The sequence below is a fragment of the Tenebrio molitor genome, chromosome 1, assembly GCF_963966145.1.
Source record: "Tenebrio molitor chromosome 1, icTenMoli1.1, whole genome shotgun sequence".
NCBI classification, from domain to species: Eukaryota; Metazoa; Arthropoda; class Insecta; order Coleoptera; family Tenebrionidae; genus Tenebrio; species Tenebrio molitor.
This window is the reverse complement of record NC_091046.1, coordinates 31732567-31753805: the sequence shown is the minus strand read 5'-3', so window position 1 is coordinate 31753805 and position 21239 is coordinate 31732567. Positions and strand designations below refer to the sequence as shown.

Genomic DNA, 21239 nt, shown 5'->3' with positions numbered 1-21239 from the left:
TTGACGTTTTAGTTATCTACATTAATTTCTTTTGTATACTAGAAATTGTGCATGTGACTTTCTGGGGTTTCAGGAATCAAAGCAAATATATATATTTTTAGAAAGCGTTTCCCTGACGAGAATCTCCAATAAATCTTATTCAAAATAATTGAGATATTAAGCATTTGCTAGAATTAGAATTGTATTTTTATGCACTGAAAGCAAAGCTTGGGAAGATAAGATATGGCAGCGACGAAATCTAACGTTTCCGCGGTATCACACTTCATCGTAGGCTATGGTAGGCAGTGTGCACACAGACGCCAAACAGTTAGTGTCGGTTATTTAATTCATCGCAATAATACATCCAACAACAGGTAATTTACGTGAAGATATTTTCCTGAAATAGGTAAGTTTTCGTACTATTTTTGTCTACATGGTAGAACGATTTCAGTCACATTCTTCGTGAAATTTTAATATATCAAAATTGATTCGATCACGCAAGCTTTTACTACTATCATCATCTATCTATCACAAATTCGTTTTCAGAATGAGCATCGTTTAAAACAGATTAAAATAATTGTTTTGAAGCTGATAAGTTTTACATACATGACAGAATTCTACTAACATAATTATTTTATTTTAGAAGTTGTCAAGTTGCAGTAGGTATTCATTTTTTGATAATGAATTTTTAAAATATTGCGAAAATGAGACCTAATTTTGCCAGGGAAACTCGTTAGGTTTTTGGTTCATTAAAATAATCGATTTGCCCTAATGCGCATATCCCTTAATATCACCCCTCACCAACGACTAGGGCAGTGTACGAGAATAAATTTAGGAATGACATCATAGAAGAAAGTGATACACCAATCCTTTATTTACGTTGGGGAAAACTGAATTATTTTTTGTTTGAGCTACTGAAATTAAACATAAAGGAAAAAGTAGATGCACACTGTGTCTCAGTAAAATATAAACTTGATTTAAACCTACATTACGCATTTATTTTCAAGGCGAGTCTCTGTTTATTTTAATAATTTAAAAATTTAGCTCCTTACGTAACAGTGGTTGCAATTATGCAATGCAAATACATTTATGTTTACCAAATTAAAAAATTGGGTAATCCTTTTCTATGTTCTGTCAATGTTCATGTCAGCAGATGTAGGCTTCGTTTTCATTTTTATGTACCTACTTTGTATTGCAGCTTCCATTTTGCTCAAAGTGTAATTAGTGCAATTTTGATATTTAACTAGAGTAGATCTGAATTTTTATGTAAATGTAAAGTTCTGTGAAATGGTATTAAAGCATCGCATGTTTATTTAGTTTATGTGTCTAGTGTTTACATATCGTGTTTGTGTTTGTAGTACCGTAATATTTTAAATATTCTACAAGACATGTTCCAAATTAATTTTATATGCAATGAATGTATTTTTAACTAAATGTAATTTCTTTGCATTTCATTGCAGATACAGAGCACACATCAATTATTATCGTCGCTTGGTAATGAATGAACGGCAAATTCAATTATTTTTAGAACCACATGCCTTCCGAGTATTTTTAGGATTATGATTCAAAATATTAGTTGTTTTTTTTTTTGTTATTAATTAAATTGTCCAACGAAATTAATCTGGTGGTTATTTTTTTTAAATCTGCCAAATAATTCAGTTTAATCTTCTATTTTAAGTAACATCTAGCAAGAGGTGTCGCACCTGTTTATCAAAATGACTGCTGTAAAACTATAGTAGCAAATTTACTGTAATAGCCGTGACCTCATCGTGCGAATGTGTTCATATTTATTTATGATTATTATCAATGTCGAAAAAACGTTTTTCTCCACGATCGTTAGTGAATGTAATAATTCCGAAATAATTTTTAATAATAGAAAGTAAATATTCTCACTTTTGAGATTGGAATATTTATTCTATAATTATTGATTCAAAAAATTGGTATTCACGCACAGTTAGGTATCTATGCGTGAAGTGGATCAATTTCTTACATACCGGGTTATCAACCACCAAACCTGGCCATAGGCACATTACACATATTAAAATAATACATATAGTTGAATTTTTTTAATAAACAATTGTCAAAACGTTGTCTTGTTGGTATGAGCCAAACTGTGATTTTCATGATAATACGATTGGTCACATTGAGTGTCAACATTTTTTTTATGTAACTGAGCCTGCGCCCTAACGAGCGAGAGTTTATTTCAAATTCGAAAAGGTTTATCCTGATTTCTCATTAAATTTGTTTTGAAAATGAAAATGAATTCACGAAAGAAAGGTACGGGAAGTGAAGTGAACATAACCTTAACCATGATTTGGTGTCAAATTGTTATACAGCTGGTCCATATGTCCAAATTTTAGGGTGGTACAGTGTGGTTTTTTACTTCATTTTGACACTGACAATTGTTTATTAAAAAAATTTCACTATACAGGGTGTTTGAAAATTGCTAGTACAAAAAAAAACTGTGGCATCTGGAAGCTCTAAGAAATCCAAGAAACCAATTTATAATTTTTTAAAACAAAAGGGATAAAGTAACCCTATTCCCGTATATTCTACGCCCCAGGCGGGGCAATATTTTTTAAACCTTGGTAACCAAGCGTGATAATGAAGGACTATACAACAATATGAAAAATTTATATTTTTTTGCAAGATCTTGGCAACCACAGATTGACAGTTTAAGAACATCAAAATTTTTATTTCATTATTGCTAAACAACGTGAAGTGTCTTTTTAAAATACCTTAACTCAGTGGCGCGCTAACAATTTTAACCCAATTTTTAGTAATTTTTATCTCGAAAACTAGAGGATTTTTATTAGAATTTTTTTTTGCCGATGATTTCAACTCACCGTCACCAATTACCAGGCTTTTTTTGTACTAGCAATTTTCAAACAGCCTGTATATGAGTTGCTATGAAATATATTATTGTGTAATGTCATATTGACAGCTATAATTATCATCTGTACAAACAATGCCATCAGGAAACTTTTGATGTAGGTAACGTAGAAAGTAGAAATAAAATTTGGAAAAGGGAAGAACGATCACAGAGCAGTATTATGCTCAATTATTGGGCAAATTTGACGAAACAATAATATGTTTCACAGCAACTAATATATTATTTTAATATGTGTAATGCGCCTATGGGCAGATTTGGTGGTTGATACCCGGTATATTTTTTTTACATTGTAAGATAGAACTATAGAAACAATATACATTGTGAACATAAAGTTTGGAACAAAATTCATAGTAGCCTTATGTGATGTTTTTTGGACAGGTCGATTTTATTTTGAAAAATGTCATCCTGTGACGTACAACTTGTTTAAATGACGTCATTGGTTTTTGCGCAACGACATCATCATCAATTTTTTTAAATGGCAACCCCCCACTTAACCGATGAATGAAAAAAATTGGTATCAGTCATTTAAGTAGTATAAAGGTCTATCAGAAAGAGAAGAAAAAAGTGGGGGTTGTCGTTTAAAAAAAATGGTAATGTCGACATTGCGCAAAAACCAATGAGGTCATTTAAACAAGTTCCATGTCACAGGATAGCATTTTTCAAAATAAAATCGACGTGTCCCAGCGATTTTCTAAAAAACATCACATAACGCTATTATGAAATTTGTTCCAAACTTTATGTTTACTTCACTGTGTGTGAAATGCGATTTCATACACATAAACTTTTATGTTTTTCACTTCACACAGTTTTCTGTTAGTTACCTAACAACATGGTCACTGCGTTGATACCTCAGATTTCCTTCAAAAATTTGAATTTTAAAATTTAGTTCTGAAAGCAATTATAGAAAAAATATTGTTCAGGTATATTTCGTACGTGAAGATGTTTTTTGTGCATTCAAAGCCCTAACTTCTATTTTTGAAGTTTGAATCATCTTGATTAACAAGCATTCTGTAGATCAAACAATCGATCCCACAGAATCAAACACAAAGGCTCGGCCTCGAGCTGCGTCTCGGCGTAAAAGACCTTATGCACAATAAACATTCACTTCACGCACTTAATATACTCACTTCCAAAATTATTGCACCACCCATAAGGACGTAAGATGCAAAGCTGAAATTTTAGTAAAATACTCATATACAGTCACGTTGTAAATGATGGAATTATACAGGGCAAAGAGTCGCCCTTTCTTGTAGTTATCACGACTTTTTTGCGTCAAGTCCTTACAACAAAATACCAATTTTCAAAAAGGTTGTGGTTGTTGTAACAACCTTTTTTGCTTCTGTCGTATGTTTGCTAATTTCCAAAGTGCCTCCTGTACGACGACGTAAGAATTTTCAACAAATGTCCCGTTTCAAAGGAGCGGAATAATTGGCATGATAGAATGTGGTTTTCCTTAAGAGAAATTGGTAAACGTTTGGGTATCCATCATTCCACACCATTAAGAATTTGCCGTGCATGGTCTGAGAAAGGTCAACATTTACAAGGAGCTGGACGTCCGCGAATTACAACAAATCGCGAAGATCGGCGTCTTCAATACATGACTACCAGGGACAAAGTTCAATCAACAGCATCTGTGGGTATCGAGTGGAGAAGAGCATTAGGATCCAAGATCTCAATAAGTACCATCTATCGTAGAAAAATTCTTCTGGATTAAGTACATGCTTATGGCGCTTATCGGAGAATTCCGTTAACACCTCAACAGAGAGCTGCTACACTGCAGTGGTGCCAAGTAAGGCGACAGTTGGTGGACGAATGGGATCATATTGTGTTTAGGTTTTGTTTGTGGCACAATGATGGTGCATTCGCATACGTCGATGTCGTGGTGAAAGATCAAATTTGCAATTTGCCTTAAGAGGCCATTCAGGCCAGACGTCGGGCGTGATGATGTAGGGTGCCGTGTGTTTCGGATCCCCATCGTGGCTAGTTTTTATCAGGGGTTCACTAAATGCACATAAATACATTGACGAGATTCTGGAACCGGTAGTGTTGGATTTCTTAGAAACACTCCCTAATAGGGAGTTCAACAGGATAATGCCCGTCCACATATTGGAGGGATTAAAATGAGACTTTTGGAAGAATCTCAGGTGGACATCTTACCTTGGCCCGCTCGATCTCCAGATTTTTCACCCATTGAACATGTGTGGGATATTATGGATTAAAGTTTAAGAGCTCTCTCTAATCCACCTCAACCGGACATTGATAACCTAATAAAAAGCATGCCACACTAACAAGTGTCTGCATTAGTGCCAGAGGTACCTAATATAACTTATTAAATTTTTTCATTTGTTTTTAGGTTTTTCTTATTTATACCTTCATCAATTCATCTTTCATGTACTTTCCTTGTACTAAAATTTTAGCTTTGTAACTTTCCTCCTTGTGGGTGGTGCAATAATTTTGAAAGTGAGTGTATACAGTGAGCGGCAAAAGTATGGAATAAATTTCTTAAAAATTAAACAAAATTTTTTTCAAAAAAATCTTTGCACAGGTCAATTTTAGTTTATAAAAATACATGTTTTAGTATCAAAGAAAATTCCAAGCAGTCATTTGTTTTCGAGTTATGACGTCATCGATAGTTTTTTTAAATGGAAACCCCCCTATTTTTTTCTTGATTCTGATAGCCCCTTTAATTGTATAAATGACAGTATAAAAATGTTGTTATCTTACATAAGGAAATTTTTGAGAAAAAAAATAATAAAGTTGGAAAAAATAAATTTTATAACGAACAAAAACAAGTCAAAAAATCAAGTAGGTAAATCAAACAGTCAAATGTTACTGTCAATTTCATTCGTATGTGTTATTTGTTTTACAAAACGTTTTCGAAAATGACTCATTTAACAGAAACACAACGTATAGAAATTTTAATTTTGATTGGGTGCTGGGATAAAACTAAAACAGGGGGAATTTCTTCATAAACTTGCTTCTTGTCAACAAGCTGGGGCATGGCAATTCGAACATTTAATTCCATAATTTTAAATACTTACTAACACAGTTTTTGACTTGTTTTTGTTCGTTATAAAATTTAATTTTTCCAAATTTATTTTTTTTTTCTCAAAAATTTCCTGATGTAAGGTAACAAAATTTTCATACTGGCATTTAGACAATTAAAAGGGCTATCAGAATCAAGAAAAAAAATTAGGGGTTTCCATTTAAAAAAACAATCGATGACGTCATAACTCGAAAACAAATGACTGTTTGGAATTTTATTTTGCATTAAAATATGTATTTTTATAAACTAAAATTGACCGGCCCAAAGATTTTTTTGAAAAAAATTTTGTTTAATTTTTAATGAATTTATTCCATACTTTTGCCGCTCACTGTAGGTATAGTTTGCGAACGAGAAATTGGAATGTTAGCTTCTTCACTTGCAATGGGTTTAGGGTAGATTGTAAAGATTATAATAATGAAGATTTACGATAGTGGTAAGTTTATCTACTTAAAGTCCTCGTCGAAAAATAGTCAATTTTGACTTAAATTGTAAATCATTTGACAATAGGAGAGAAAATCGTCTTATAACTACCATAAATAATTCCATAAATAAATAGGGGCTGTTACTGTACCTGATGTTTGCTCTTCCTTGAGTCGGCACTGCACAACAAAGGGGCAATAAAGTTAGAGGGTATTATGGTAGTTATAAGACGGTTTGCTGTCCTATTGTAAAATGATTTACAATTTAAGTCAAAATTGACTATTTCTAGACGAGGACTTTACCTGCTAGTTACTAAAAAGGAATGCGGAATATCGGCAAAATGCAGATTGTTTGTGCCTCCTGGAATGAAGTGTTCATAGTCGTAAATCTTCATTATTATAATCTTTACAACGTACCCTAAACTCATTGCAAGTGAAGAAGCTAAAATTCCAATTTCTCGTTTCCAAATTATAAAAATAGCTATAAAGTCATAGCCTCCTTTAATTACTTATAATAAATTTAATTAATAATAAATAAATTATAATATGTACATTTAAATGATCTCACGGTAGCTACTATTCGGGCCAAAAAATTTCATCCACCCTTTTTCTGTCATTTCACAAAAATTGAGTGTAGTTTAACCTTTATTGTCATTATGATTGACGTTTGCAAATTAAAATTTGAAATTTATTATTGTCATCCATAAGAACACATACACAATTTGATTGACACATGTCAACATGTGAAGTGAGGTTATTCGTTCCTAAAGGCGGCTTTACAGCATACGTGAGTGGAATGACAGTTGCGGACGAAATTTTTTGTCCGCCATTGTACGTACAATGGCCAGCAATAAAAACTAGCCATTATTTTTCTGTTACGTCAAAATCCAAATGTGTAATTAATGCTTTAATAACACTGAGATTTAAATTATGGCTAACTTTTTTTGCCGGCTACCGTACTATGGCGGACAAAAATTTTCTGTGCGGCACATCCAAAATTTGTGTGGGTTTTCAACGCCAACTGCGATGAGACAATCATTTATAATGACCCTGTAGGTATATTGAAAATGGATGGAGTTTAGCATAGGTATTTATGGTAGTGTTTTAAAATGACAGAAATCATCAAACGGTGGTAAAGTTTGATTTACAAGGGTCTCCAATACCATACAAAACCAGGACCGTACCGCCAGTTATGATTTACAGCTGGTTGTTTGCTGTAAGCGACCATTGTCAATTATGTCCCATCGAGGGTCGTCGTCATAAATTACTCACATTTTGGTAGGTACCAAAAATTATAATGTCAATTTATTTGAAATCAATGACTCCATAATTTTTAATACCAGAAATGAGTTCTTGTGGTATTTCCAATCCAGGGAGTCGATAAAAAAAATTAAATTAAGTAATTTTAGTCTGTTTGAAAAAATAAAAAAATCATGTTGTAGAGTACCTACGTACTTTCAATCTGGATTATTGACCGCAAAATACAAATTTCTAGGATCATTAGAAATATGGTTTACCTATTGAGAATGTACTATACGATGGTCCACCTGTATTTGTGACGTAATATTTAACCTCCTTGCATTCAGAGCTGTGACGTCATACGCATTTTTTTTTTAAATATAGGTGTCTTGGATTTATTCGCCTCGTTTATGTTTAAACGAGTTCCGTGAGAGATTAGCACTACTTTGAAGTAGGTACTGTTGCGAGCAAAAAAAACTGGTCGTCAAAATGATGTTTTGGCATAATGGAAAATGCTCCATTGTAAAACGGTTGTAAATATCGTAACCTATCATCATGTTGTATGACATTGATTGTCATTTTTTTCTCATTTTTTTGACACTTTGTTGACATGGGTTTAATCAAGCAGGGAAATTTTTTAAATTTGTGACAATCTAACCAAATTTTGAAATGACATTGACGACCAGAATTTTTTGCTCGCGACAGTACACATAAAAACTACGGACAGTAGAAGTAAATAATTCTATAGATGGTTTTTACATTTAATGGCTACCGCGATCCAAAGACTTTTTGATCATACGATATACTCCATTCTTTAACTTGGTGAGTGGTCTTTGGGAAATTTTCAGCTTTCAAGTTGAATTTAGGGATTTTTGAAAGTTCCAATGGAAAAGTGCGTTGGTAGTTGTTGAAAAATATTCAAATACATATTACAATAATGTACTTACAGAGACGCCGCAAAGTCTTTCTATTTATTATTTTCCAGGTTAAATTGCTCATGATTTATTTGCACCGAGACCACCGACACATAACCTCAAACGTGTCATTAAAGGTGAAAAACTATCGATAGTGGTTTTGTTCGATATATCGATAAGCTTTTGTCGATACTATCGATATTATCGATAGTACTATCGAAAGCTTATTGTGTTTTTTAGTGAAATCTTAAAAGACTGCTGTAATGTAAATTGGAATGATCTTGAATAAATAAAACTGTAAAAATACAACAAAAACATCATTTTGGTGAGGAAAATCGATAGTTTTTCAGGTAACATAACATCGATAATTTCGATAGTTACTGACTATCGATAGTATGGATAGTCACTATCGATAGTTCTCCACCTCTACGTGTCATGTGTCATCTTCATATCGCATGGTTTTCTAAAATTTTAATAACTTACTTGGGAATTTCAAAATGTTCTAGAACGGCCACACACTTTCCGGTCAAATTTGGTTCGGCTTATGGTTTAAGAATCCGGTTAATTTCTCAAACCTAAAGATCTTTGCAATATTGCACGGGAAGTCGGGACGGGCATAATCATGGCATAATGTTCGGTAGGATTGACCGACGCGACGCCGGACGCCAATAATTTTCAGATCGGGAACGGTTAAATTTAAGAATCGATGGTACGGCTCATACATACTCGTATTCATACTCGACATATTCTTTGAAATGTTATCTCTTTGTAAAGGTATATTTCAATGTAATGTTTAAATTTTCTGTCTGTATTTTTGACGGCAATCTACTTTTTAACTAATCTTTTCACTTATATAAGTATTATCTGAAATTTGAAGTGCGATAAAGTTATCAATAAAAAATTGGGTTCCTTGAGATAAGTGGAACGTGATTTTTTATACTCTTCATTACAAAATTCTACAGAAAATAGTTCATAAATTTACCAGATTCTCAGAACTGTGTTATCAATCTAGTCTGTCTTGGAATTACATATTATTTTCACATACAGAATATCCTTTTCTAAAAAAATAATGTGATTATTGTTTTTATGTTTAAAGTAGGTCACAAAAAATAAAGTAGACGATTATTAATAATTTATACAGGTGTCTCAAAAATGGCGCCCAATCTCTTGAGTGGTTAACATATTTGAAGAGTTGAGTTAAATTTCGTTGTGAAATTTTTTTTCCTTTCGCCAGTTTCCAAGTTATACCTACACAGTTTAAAGTACCTAAACAAATTTGGCAACATCGGTTGGTATGCACAATCACGCACAATCAACTACGGAGTGATCAAGAATGACTGAGTCTGTTGGTAACAATGAAATTTGGCAAATTTAAAATTTACCAACGAAGGTTAATTTTTGTAATAGTATAAACATAACCTGCATTACCAAGAATGTTTTTAATGTCATCTCAAGTTAAAAAATCCAGTCAATGCGTGGTCAGTGCCAGTTACTAGACAAAAATCACCAGTATTTTCAATTGTTTCATTGCCAACAGACTCAGTCATTGTTGATCACGCTGTATAAACCATTCACGATTATTTCAAATTCGGACTATCTATGAAAATCTGACATTTTAGTTGGCAGTATTGTGATTTGTCTTAATAAATCTATTTTAGGTTATAATTCAACCGAACACTGCTCCCAAGTTGTTACATTTTTTAAATAATTGAACGCATTAGGAACAATAATCGTAAAATTGGCAAAATGGATTCCTAATTTAGAAAATGAGATACCAGATAGTAATAATCCACATCATATCCAAATTAGCCTTGAAATTTTAGTTAAAAATATTAATAGTTCACATAATTGGAAATCCCCTGGAGGTGACAAAATTCATAACTTTTGGTTAAAAAAATTTACTTGTAATCATAAATGCTTACTTGATCACTTTAACGGATTTATTAGGGAACCTAACACATTTCCAGAGTTTTTGGTATAACATATCTGAAACCAAAAGATTTCGATACTAAAAATCCATCAAAATATAGGCCAATCACATGTCTGCATACAATTTATAAAATTATGACATCTTGCATTAAAGTAATAATTTACGACCATTGTCAAAAATTAAATATACTTAATGAAGAACAAAAAGGTTGTGTTAAGGAGTGTTTTGGTTGTTAAGAACAACTCATAATAGATACGGTAATAATGGAACAAGCTAGAAAAAATAATAAAAATATTTATACCGCATTCATAGACTACAAAAAAGCCTATGATTCAGTACCACATTCATGGTTAATTAAAATTCTTAAAATTTATAAAATTAATTTGGATTTGATTAACTTTTTATCCCATGTCATGACATTTTGGAGAACTACTTTAAATTTATCAATAAACAATACTAAATTAAAATCCGAGCCTATTCAAATTAAGCGGGGAATTTATCAAGGAGATTCTTTAAGTCCTTTATGGTTTTGTCTAGCCATTAATCCTTTGACAAATCTATTAAATAGCACTGGATATGGTTTCAATATTAGACTTAATAATACCACACTATCCAAATTAAATCACCTTCTTTATATGGATGACATAAAACTTTATGCATCTAAAAAGAATCACATTTTATCTTTACTAACAATAACTGAAAATTTCTCAAATGATATTGGCATGAGTTTTGGTAGTGATAATGATAAGTGTAAAACGCAATCAATATGTCGCGGTCGTTACGAAAATTTAGAATATATAACTAAAGAAGGAGAAATCATTAAAAATTTAAATAAAGGAGAATTTTATAAATATTTAGGTATTAATCAATCAAATCATATTCAACATTCAATTATAAAAGAAAATTTAGAAAAACAATTTTATTTAAGAATTAAATCTATTTTAAAATCAAAATTAAACGGTAATAATTTAATTAAAGCAGTTAATACATATGCTGTTCCATTGTTGACCTATTCTTTTGGTGTTATAAAGTGGTCCAAAACTAATTTACAGAATATAAATATTCAAACTAGAGTTCTCTTTACAAAATTTTGTAAACATCACCCCAAATCTGCTATTGAAAGATTTAATTTACCACGCGAAAATGGTGGTAGGGGTTTTTCAAATCTAGAAATTCTACAACACAATCAAATTGCTTCACTAAAAAATTATTTTCTCAATAGAGCTCGTGATAACACTTTTTTTAATGCTTTGGTTTCAGCGGATAAAGGTTACACACCTTTAAATTTAAGTGATAATATAATTTCAGATATTGTTGAGCCAAATATACCTGACACTATAGCAAATATAAAACAAAAGTCTTTACATGGGAGATATTTTAAAGAACTAGAACAACCAGAAATTAATATTCAAGCTTCTCATGCATGGCTTAAAAAATCAAATATTCATCCTGAGACTGAGGGTTTTATATTTGCAATACAAGATCATGTTATAAATACAAGAAATTATAAAAAACACATATGCGGTTTACAATCGATCATTGATAAATGTAGGATTTGCGGAACTGAAGGGGAAACTATTGAACACATCATTTCTTCTTGCACCGTTTTGGCTCAAAGCGAATATAAAAAACGTCATGATATATTCGCAAAAATTATACACATGAATTTAGCAGTTAAATTCAATTTATTAAAGGATACACAACCACATTACATTTATAAACCAGAAAGTTGTTTAGAAAATGACAATTACAAATTATATTTTGATCGCACAGTTTTAACTGACATTCACATTCAGCATAACAGACCAGACATTATTATTTTAAATAAACAACAAAAGCAAGCATATCTTTTAGATATAGCTGTTCCAAATTCACACAATATAACACAGACATATAATACAAAAATTAATAAATATTTAGAGCTCTCCGTTGCTATGAGAAATCTTTGGTGTTTAGAAAAAAAATCGATTTTACCATTTATAATTTCAGTAACAGGAATAGTACCGCAATCTCTTTTTAAAAATTTTGGACTTAGAGAACACATTGGTGGTTGAAATTCAAAAAGGTATATTATTATACTCATGTCACATCGTGAGGAAATTCCTTAACATTGACACAGAATATAAAACACAAAAATGTCAAAATGTGGAGGCGAGACGCCGGTAATTATGTTGATAAGCACTACACTATTACTTGATAGTATTATCCGTAATAGTGTATGTACTCCGCCAAATTGCCGTGCCGCCGGGTGGAGGTGGGATACGAAAAATTGAAATGAAACATACATATTTGTAGGGCAGTTCTGGGTAAATTCTTATTAACTAAATTAATGACGGAATTGACAACAATGCGAATATTTAAAAACGAAACGTCATATGACAGGACCTGACGCCAATCTAACAAAAAAATATCGCGGCCTCCTGCGTGTTTAAAATAATCGTGAACGGCATATAAACCAATTCTCCTTTGAAGTCAGTGTTGCCGCTGTTATTTTAGCGTATTTTGGTAGGTCATTCTCATTACTCTAAAAAAAGGACTTCTGTGTTGTTCCACTACCCAAAGGGGTCTTGGAAAAATTAAAACAGTAAAGTAATTTTTAATTCACCTGTAAAATTTGTTAATAAAGGAGATACATCTCTTTGAAATCAGCATATTTAAGTTGTACAAAATCTATTGTTCCGATCAAACTTTGTATTGAGATTTACCTTACCAGACCCTTAGGAGATCGGGCGATTTAAAGGGCATATTCCTTAGTTGTAATGGAGGTGAAAAACGTTCAGTGAAATATTCAGGGTGCAATAGCTTCTTAGTTATGAATTTTTCAAATTGACCAATAGTGTTCGAGCAGTTTTTACCATATCAAATTTTCGAACAAACGTCAAATCTTCAAATGCGATGACAAGTTAATTAAACAAATAACCCAGCCTACTATTCAATTCTCAAAATTTTCGTTTTAATCAGGAATATAACCATCTTTTTTTGACTTTTTTCAACGAAGTTGTGCCGGTAGGGAAAAATAGTATTCAAACCTTGTTAAGAAACTGCTCTTACAAACCTTAGGCACTTCAGACCTCGCCTAGGGCTCGGTTTATAATCTTTGCCTGCGGTCTGCAAGAAAGCACTTTCTTACCTTGGTTTGAAATATACTAATTATTATTATTCATACGAATTACACGTTGCTTGGCAATTGAGAGAAGGTACTCAATTTTCTCGTAAAGAGAAAATTAGATCGAGCTCTATTGGTCAATTTGATTAATTCATAACTAAAAAGCTGTTGCACCCTGAATATTTTTCTAAACGTTTTTTACCTTCATTACCATCAAGGATAACGCACTCTAAATTTGATCCGCGAGTTCTGGGACACCTGTATATGTTTGAACTGGCCTTTATTGAATATAACCCAACTTTTGATTTGATAATGCCATTTCCCTGCTTTTTTGATGTCACGTCATTTATTAATGACACTAATGATTAGTTTGCATTATTTTTTATAGGAATGTCTAAAAAAAATTGGCCAAGATTCCGTGTCCGGAATAGTACGAGTAACGTGCAATACGTATAAATCGTATGAAACAGCAGGAATAATAAAAATTACTATGTACTAGAATTATGTTGCTAAGCAATTTAAAGTGTTCGTTGAATTTACCTGAAATTAGTGTTGTAAATTTACCGGATTTTTTACTGGTTAATTAATCAGTCATTATAGTAAACAATAAATATCAAATTCAAAAGCAGTATACTTTTTGTTTTGTTTTGTACTTCACATACATACCACATACATATCTTGTTATAGTTGGATGAATTCCAAAAATAATTAATTTTCGACATTCTATAATATTTTGTGAGGTTATGTTTTTATATTTAATTAAGCACAGGCAGACTATTTCCAATTAAAACAATTTTTTAGAATTAAAATCTTATCTTGATATCTACCATTTAAATAGCAGTATACCTCTCTGCCCATTTCAGGAATCGAATTTTTCCAAGTTGAAATGAATGAGAGGGAAAGGGTAGAAAGTAAAATAAAAGTAAGAGCTTTTTATATTAATAATGTAAAAGACTATAAAATATAATTGCATGGTAAAACTTATACCCCTTGTTAGCTTTGGTGCTAATTTTTATTTTAGTAATAAATCGTTAATAAGACTACGTAATGCATACTCTTCAAAGTTGAAATTAATTAACGTAAATAATTTGACAAGAAACGCAGTACCTATGCTAAAGTCCATTCATTTTGTATTGAACTTTTCAAGGTCAAATAATTTTATTTTTTGGCTTTGTAATTATGTTTTGTATATAGTGACATGCAGGTAAACACCGTAAACGTTGAATTGAGCATTGCTAAATCACATTATGTTGGTTATAGGCATGTCACAATTTACAAAACATAATTACAGTGCCAAAATTTAAATTATTTGACCTTGAAAAGTTCAATACAAAATGAATGGACTTTAAATGAAAACAAAAATTAGGTTTTATATTTTAATTTATTATTTATTTATTATTTACTCGTACTTTAATCATAGCCTCGAGCAGGTCTCGCTATTTATTTTTTAAATGAAAGTAACATAAGTCAATTAACATTTCAGCCAGCTAAAAATGATAGTAGCAAGAAGACACTTTTACTGAAATACTTTTTTCACAACTATTTCGACAATTTAGGAGGATATTGAATTGTACCTAATCTATACGATAGTTTAAAAATCTTCCAAATTTTTCCCAAAAATGGTTTAAATATTTTTCATCAGAACAAAAGTTAACAGGGGGTAAGTAGTATAAGTTTTACCATGCAATTCCCTATGGCAATAGTTAAAAAAATGCACTATATATTCAAAATAGAACACAGACAAAAAATAATAAAAAAAACCATAAACAGTCTTTCATCAAACATCTTCAGTATCATCAGACATTTGAATCAATATTTCTTCAAATTCCTCTTCATCGATTGTATCGTCGTCGCGTTGTTCTTCATTATTTGAATATCTGAGGTTAATCCCGTTAATCAAACCATCATGAGGGTAAAGTGTTCTGTTCTAATTCTAATTTTTGAGCGGCAAATTCAAAATAATTTACCGGTTGGTAAAAAATGAAAAAATCTTGACGTTATTGACCCGTTAGTTGACCAGTTAAAATCCAAGTAAATAACCAGATCACAACACTACCTGAAATTCAAATTAACAGCGGCCTTCTGATTGGTCAACTTTAATTGTTAATTACAAAAAATCTATTACACACTGACCATTTTTTTAACGCTACTGCTTTCATTTATTACCAACAAAAGTGCACTCTAAATCTGATTCGCGAGTTCTGGGACACCTGTATAAAAAAATTCAATATAATTTTATCAAGAAATTTTAATAAAACAATAATAGGTACCTAATGAGTTGATAAGCACTGCACTATTACTTGATAGTAATATCCGTAATAGTGTACTTATGTATTCCGGCAAAATTGCCGTGCCGCCGGGTGGCGGAGGGATAGGAGTTAAGAGTTTAACGTGTAATAGAATTTTGTAGTAAAGACGATGCATATTATTAAGCAAATCACCAATTAACGTTTAATACTACTTCTTGCATCTTTGTGTATTCGTCAGCTTGTCAGATCGTCCTTGAAAATATAAAAAGGCCGATGGCCCGAATGTGTAAAAACTACGTGATTGGAATTAAATTTTATGTTCAAATAGTTAATATTTTAAATGCAATAGTCAATAATTATAAATTGAACCATTGGTCAAACGTTTATGTAATAATTTAATGTTTTGCAGTTGAAATGTCTGAAGAACCACCATCTAAGGAAGTAGAAAATCTGAAGATTGAAAATGACGCCGGAGACGCACCAAAGTCTCCAGTACCACCAAATAGTGGAGGCACAACTTTTGAAGAAAATTTTAAAGTTTTCGCAAAATTTGGTGATCCTAAATCAGACGGAAAGCTTATAACTCTTTCAAATAGTGACAAATGGATGAAACAAGCGAAAGTAATAGACAATAAAAAAATTACCACAACCGATACCGGAATATACTTTAAAAAATTGAAGTCACAAAAAGTTAACATCACCAGTTACAAAATTTTTCTGGAAGATCTCGCCAAAAATAAGAAAATTGAAGTTGAAGAAATTAAAAGTAAAATGGCTAACTGTGGTCAACCTGGACTTCATGGGACTGCGGTATTTTAGAATCAACTTAAACAATAATGATTACATTATCGTTATCCGCGATGTAATTTTAGGGTGCCAAAGCTGCAGGTGCCGTGGACCGATTAACAGACACATCGAAATACACAGGCATTCATAAACAACGCTTTGACGAAACCGGTAAGGGTAAAGGTATTGCTGGAAGAAAAGATGTTGTTGATGCTTCGGGTTATGTTTCTGGTTATCAAAATAAAGATTCTTTCGGAAAGTCAGAGTGAACAGTTCTGCACGGACCTACATATACAGAGTGGAACAAAAGTATCAAATATTGGCTGTAACTTTTTAATTTGACAATTTATGAAAAAATGTTTAATATAAAAGTTGATTGGTGTATTATCCTGCATCATCTGGTCTTTCTAGTTTCTTCCTATTTTCTTTTGTTTCGCTGCTATGGCAACCAACTTTGGTTTTTTAAATAGCACCCATACATTTTTTGTGTGATTTTCAAAGAAGCGTATCTTTCTGTATTCATAAATACAGTTTTGCCATTATGGGGAAAAAGAATAAAATTTAAAAAAAAAACAGGTGGTAAAATTAACTTACTAAGTAATAAAATGCAATATCAAGAATGTTGACAATTTTTGTTGAACGTCATGCATGATAATAAACCAAACAATTTTTATATTAAATATTTTTTCATAATTTTTCAAATTAAAAAGTTACAGCGATTATTTGATACTTTTGTTCCACTCGGTATGTATGTAGGTATTTACAAATATAAGTATGTACTTATAATATTTTAATTTTTATAAATCTTCGAGACAAATGTAAATAGATTTTGGTAAATATACGGTCGTAGTATTCCGGACACGGAATCTTGGCCACAACTGACATTTAATCGACAAATATGTGTGAACTGGCCTTTATTGAATATAACCCAACTTTTGACTCGATAAAGGCCATTTCCCTGCTTTTTTGATGTCACAAGAAAAACTTCAAAGTGACTTTTTTTAATTATTGTCACTTAAATGACACTAAGGATCGGTTTACATCATTTTTTTTAGAAATGTCTAAAAAATGTTGGCCAAGATTCCGTGGCCGGAATAGTACGTGGTGAGTCAGCTAGAGAAAATATTTTCAATATCTTTGGCAGATAAAGGAAACAATAGATTTTTTAAAATGATAGCTACGTATGTCGTTATTAAAACATAATTACATATACAGAATGTATCAAAACGACCGCACCAACTACTGTAATCGTATAAGGTGATATAACGTGAAAAAAATAATACAAATGTTCTCCTGATGCTTTTTTTCTTAATTTTCCAAATGTTGAATTTTGTTGTTGACATATAAAAACACATGATTAATTGACTAAAATTTGATTAAAAATTGTGTAGGTACTTAAAAATTTTAAATTTCGGTTTTTAAAAAAGCATATAAACTAAAAGAAAAATAATTTAATTAGTGAATGTTACTCCAATTGAATGAATACTCTATTTAAAATAATTGAAACACATTTTTTTTCCGAGAATATAGTTAAATTTTTCTAACTTTAACACCCTGTAATTTTTAACTGAAGCTGGGAAAACATTTTTTTTTCAGTTTTTTAATCTTCGCACTGTATTCTGTACAACTGCTGGTAGTTGGTACGTTTGTTTTGAATCACCTGTATGTATATTTTTTTAATTTTTAGCTGTTTGTATACTGTGTGTGACATAATGTTAAATTTTTGGGTATTACGTTTATTTTATACATACTTATAACATTATGTACATAGTTATATGGCATTTTAACAAACGGGAATATGTATTTTATATTGTACGAAGAGACACATTTAGACTGTTGATCAGTTTAAATATACATTAACAGTCTAAATGTGTATGAAAAAAAAAGTGAAAATAATTTACAAAATTAAGTAGGTAGGTAGGTAGTAAGCAATAAAGGTAGATAAAATCTACTTACTTTGCTTAATTAATTTTGTAAATAATTGTCTAGTGTATCCAGTGGCGGCTAGTAAAAAAGTGGGCAATCAATTTCCCTTTTTTCCCATAGCAAGTTCTTTATTATCTAAATTTGATGTAGGTCACCCTAATCTCGACTCTCTGTCGTGCATTATCACATTATTAATTATAAAGTCGACTATATTCCTAACAGAAACGTCTCAAAATAAAAAGCTTTAATATACGAATGAACCGAATTTTGTTCCAGGTAACGACTGATATATTAACTATTACAAAGAATCAAATTCCATTTAACAATTGCATTTCTGCACAAAATCTCTTTCATCCCTCTGTTACAATGATCACAATACCAAGCCTGTTCAGGTACAAAATATTTTTGTTTTTGGAGAGATTCTCGTCGTGTGTTAGTTCTCCGTCCACAAGTATTTAGATGACAATGGGCTTCCCTGTTATAGCTTGCTTGTACATACCTTGCATATACCTCTATCTACCTTACATTGTGCAAGCTATTGCACTGTCGAAACATTCACATTAATTTGATTAACGGAACAATTTTAGTGAAACTTAGGTGCAAAATTCAATAGGTACCTACCTAATCCGAGTAACTTGAACAGGTAAAAAATATTGTATTTTCAATTTGGAGTAGTGGACACGTGCCCCTGTGTCCTTTCACAAGAGCCGCCTTTGGATGTAATAGCCGCAAAGAATGTATTTATTGCTACTTAAGACCCATGCAATTTGTGAATTTTTTTAATATTTGCACCTGGAAAATCTTTATTTATTATTATGATGAAATGTATCTATGATATTGTTATTATAAATGTTTATGTATTTAGTTTGTTATTTTTTTTAAATAAAAACAATAAGTATTTTGTTAAACTGTTGTATTTATTGTTAACGATTATTGATTTAATTTTGTTGTATCAAATGAAATAAGTATGCATTGTTTAAGTATAGGTATATGTAATTTTCATCTATAATTTTTAATAAGTAGGTACATACCTACCTTAAACTTCAACACCATATATTAATTTCATGGCTTTTATAATCGGAAAATACAAAATGCGTTTGTGTTATTGTAAAATATTTATACTTAAATTGTCTTTTTAAATATACTTAAATGATCAAAAAAGATTGTTTTTATACTGGGTGTAAAATCCATTTTGGTACATAGGCACTTTACGTGTAATAGTAAAAATCCTCGGATATTGGCTCCCCTCATTATCTTAGAACAAAACCTTAAATACAAAAGTTGTAGAGTAAAAAAAATTGTACCTAAATTCTTTTCTAATTATATTCTAACACCTTCTGGTTCTGTTAGAGAAGAAAAATTAAATATTAAAATCTATCGATAAACGACAACAATAAAGTTCATTTTTTGACAAACGTAACGAGTTTGCTGATTCCTCAAAGAATGAAATCTTTTAACAAAGAAGAAAAAGTTAACTTCGTAAAATGGTATTACTCCGGATTGTCTTTTAAAGACATGCAAGCAACATTTCCTGCATTCTATCCTGAGCGACCAAATTCCAAGTTTGACATTTCAGATAACTATACAGGGGGTTTTCGAAGTTGAGGTGTTCCTTTTAACCTGTGATAGTATGCGTTGTTCTAAAGAGTTTTAGCCAAAGTCACCTTAGTAAAATGTGTACGGCAATGAAGATACAATAAGTTAATTTTTTTGAAATTTTTGAAACCGGTCCTGCTCAAATTTGCGCTGATTTGTTAGAAATTAGAACTGACAAAAAAATCAAATGAGCATGGACGTTAATCAAAAATACTGTCAGAGTTGTCATCTAATTAGTCGGAATGGCTTTATCATTACAAAAATAATGAGCTCACGGATATGTTGCTAATGTATGGGCAATGTTAACACGTTATCAGAATGCAGCTGCGGCGTCCAGAGAGTATGCAGAGCGATTTCCAGAAAGACACCATCCTGGGCCACGTCAGTTATTAATCTAGTACAGCGGAGAAATAGACAGGACCGGACTCAAAATTTTAGAAAACAATAAAAATATACAATCAATTATCTCCGTTAATACAAACATTTTACTAAGAAGATTTAGGCTAAAATTCTTAAGAATAATGTATAGTATCTCGTGTTATAAGGAACCCCTCAACTTCGAAAACACCCTGTATACATTGTCATCTTTGGTTGTCAGTGTTGTCACCTCGGTTACACTTCACAGCTATTGCTATTTTGACAAATTCTTTTTTCCATTATTGTGTACTTCCGGAAGATGTTAAAAAACAAAAAAAAAACTAGAATTGGGAACCATTTATAAAACTTTGCCACTTTTATATTTAAGGCTTTGTTCTAAAATAATTAGGGGAGCCAATATCCGAGGATTTTTACTTTTACACGTAAAGTTCCTATGTACCAAAATCCATTCTACACCCGGTATACGTATTCAATGATCATTTCATTCATTCTCCAGTGTAAAGTACATAGAACGTTGCAGAAAACAAATAAAAACCTACGATATAGTTTGTCCAGCGAGAGATTGGTTGACATACATAGTATTTTACATTACTAGCATGGTAAAAAGGGTTTGTACTGGCGACAGAAGGATATGACTGGAGAGCCGAAGGCGAGCCAGTCACCTTCTGAAGCCAGTAAAACCCGTTATCATGCGTGTATTGTTGAATATTTTATTTGTTCCTCACTTGTAAATAGTTATACAAACTATTAAAAATTCCGGTATTTGAAAAAAAAAATC

General features: G+C 31.5%; 1 protein-coding gene across 1 annotated transcript; it reads left to right on the top strand.

Moving 5' to 3' along the window:
* Window positions 1-230: 230 nt before the first annotated feature.
* LOC138122339 (tubulin polymerization-promoting protein homolog) lies at window positions 231-19395 on the top strand. Its single transcript, XM_069036613.1, has 3 exons — window positions 231-385; window positions 16185-16585; window positions 16648-19395. The coding sequence occupies exons 2-3, from the start codon at window positions 16190-16192 to the stop codon at window positions 16828-16830; spliced, it is 579 nt and encodes a 192-aa protein (XP_068892714.1). The 5' UTR covers window positions 231-385; window positions 16185-16189; the 3' UTR covers window positions 16831-19395.
* Window positions 19396-21239: the final 1844 nt, after the last annotated feature.

Excerpts from the sequence above, each read along its gene's own strand:
- LOC138122339 (XM_069036613.1), top strand. The coding sequence starts at position 16,190 with ATGTCTGAAGAACCACCATCTAAGGAAGTAGAAAATCTGAAGATTGAA. Across the intron at positions 16,586-16,647 it reads CTGGACTTCATGGGACTGCG|GGTGCCAAAGCTGCAGGTGC; the intron begins GTATTTTAGAAT and ends ATGTAATTTTAG.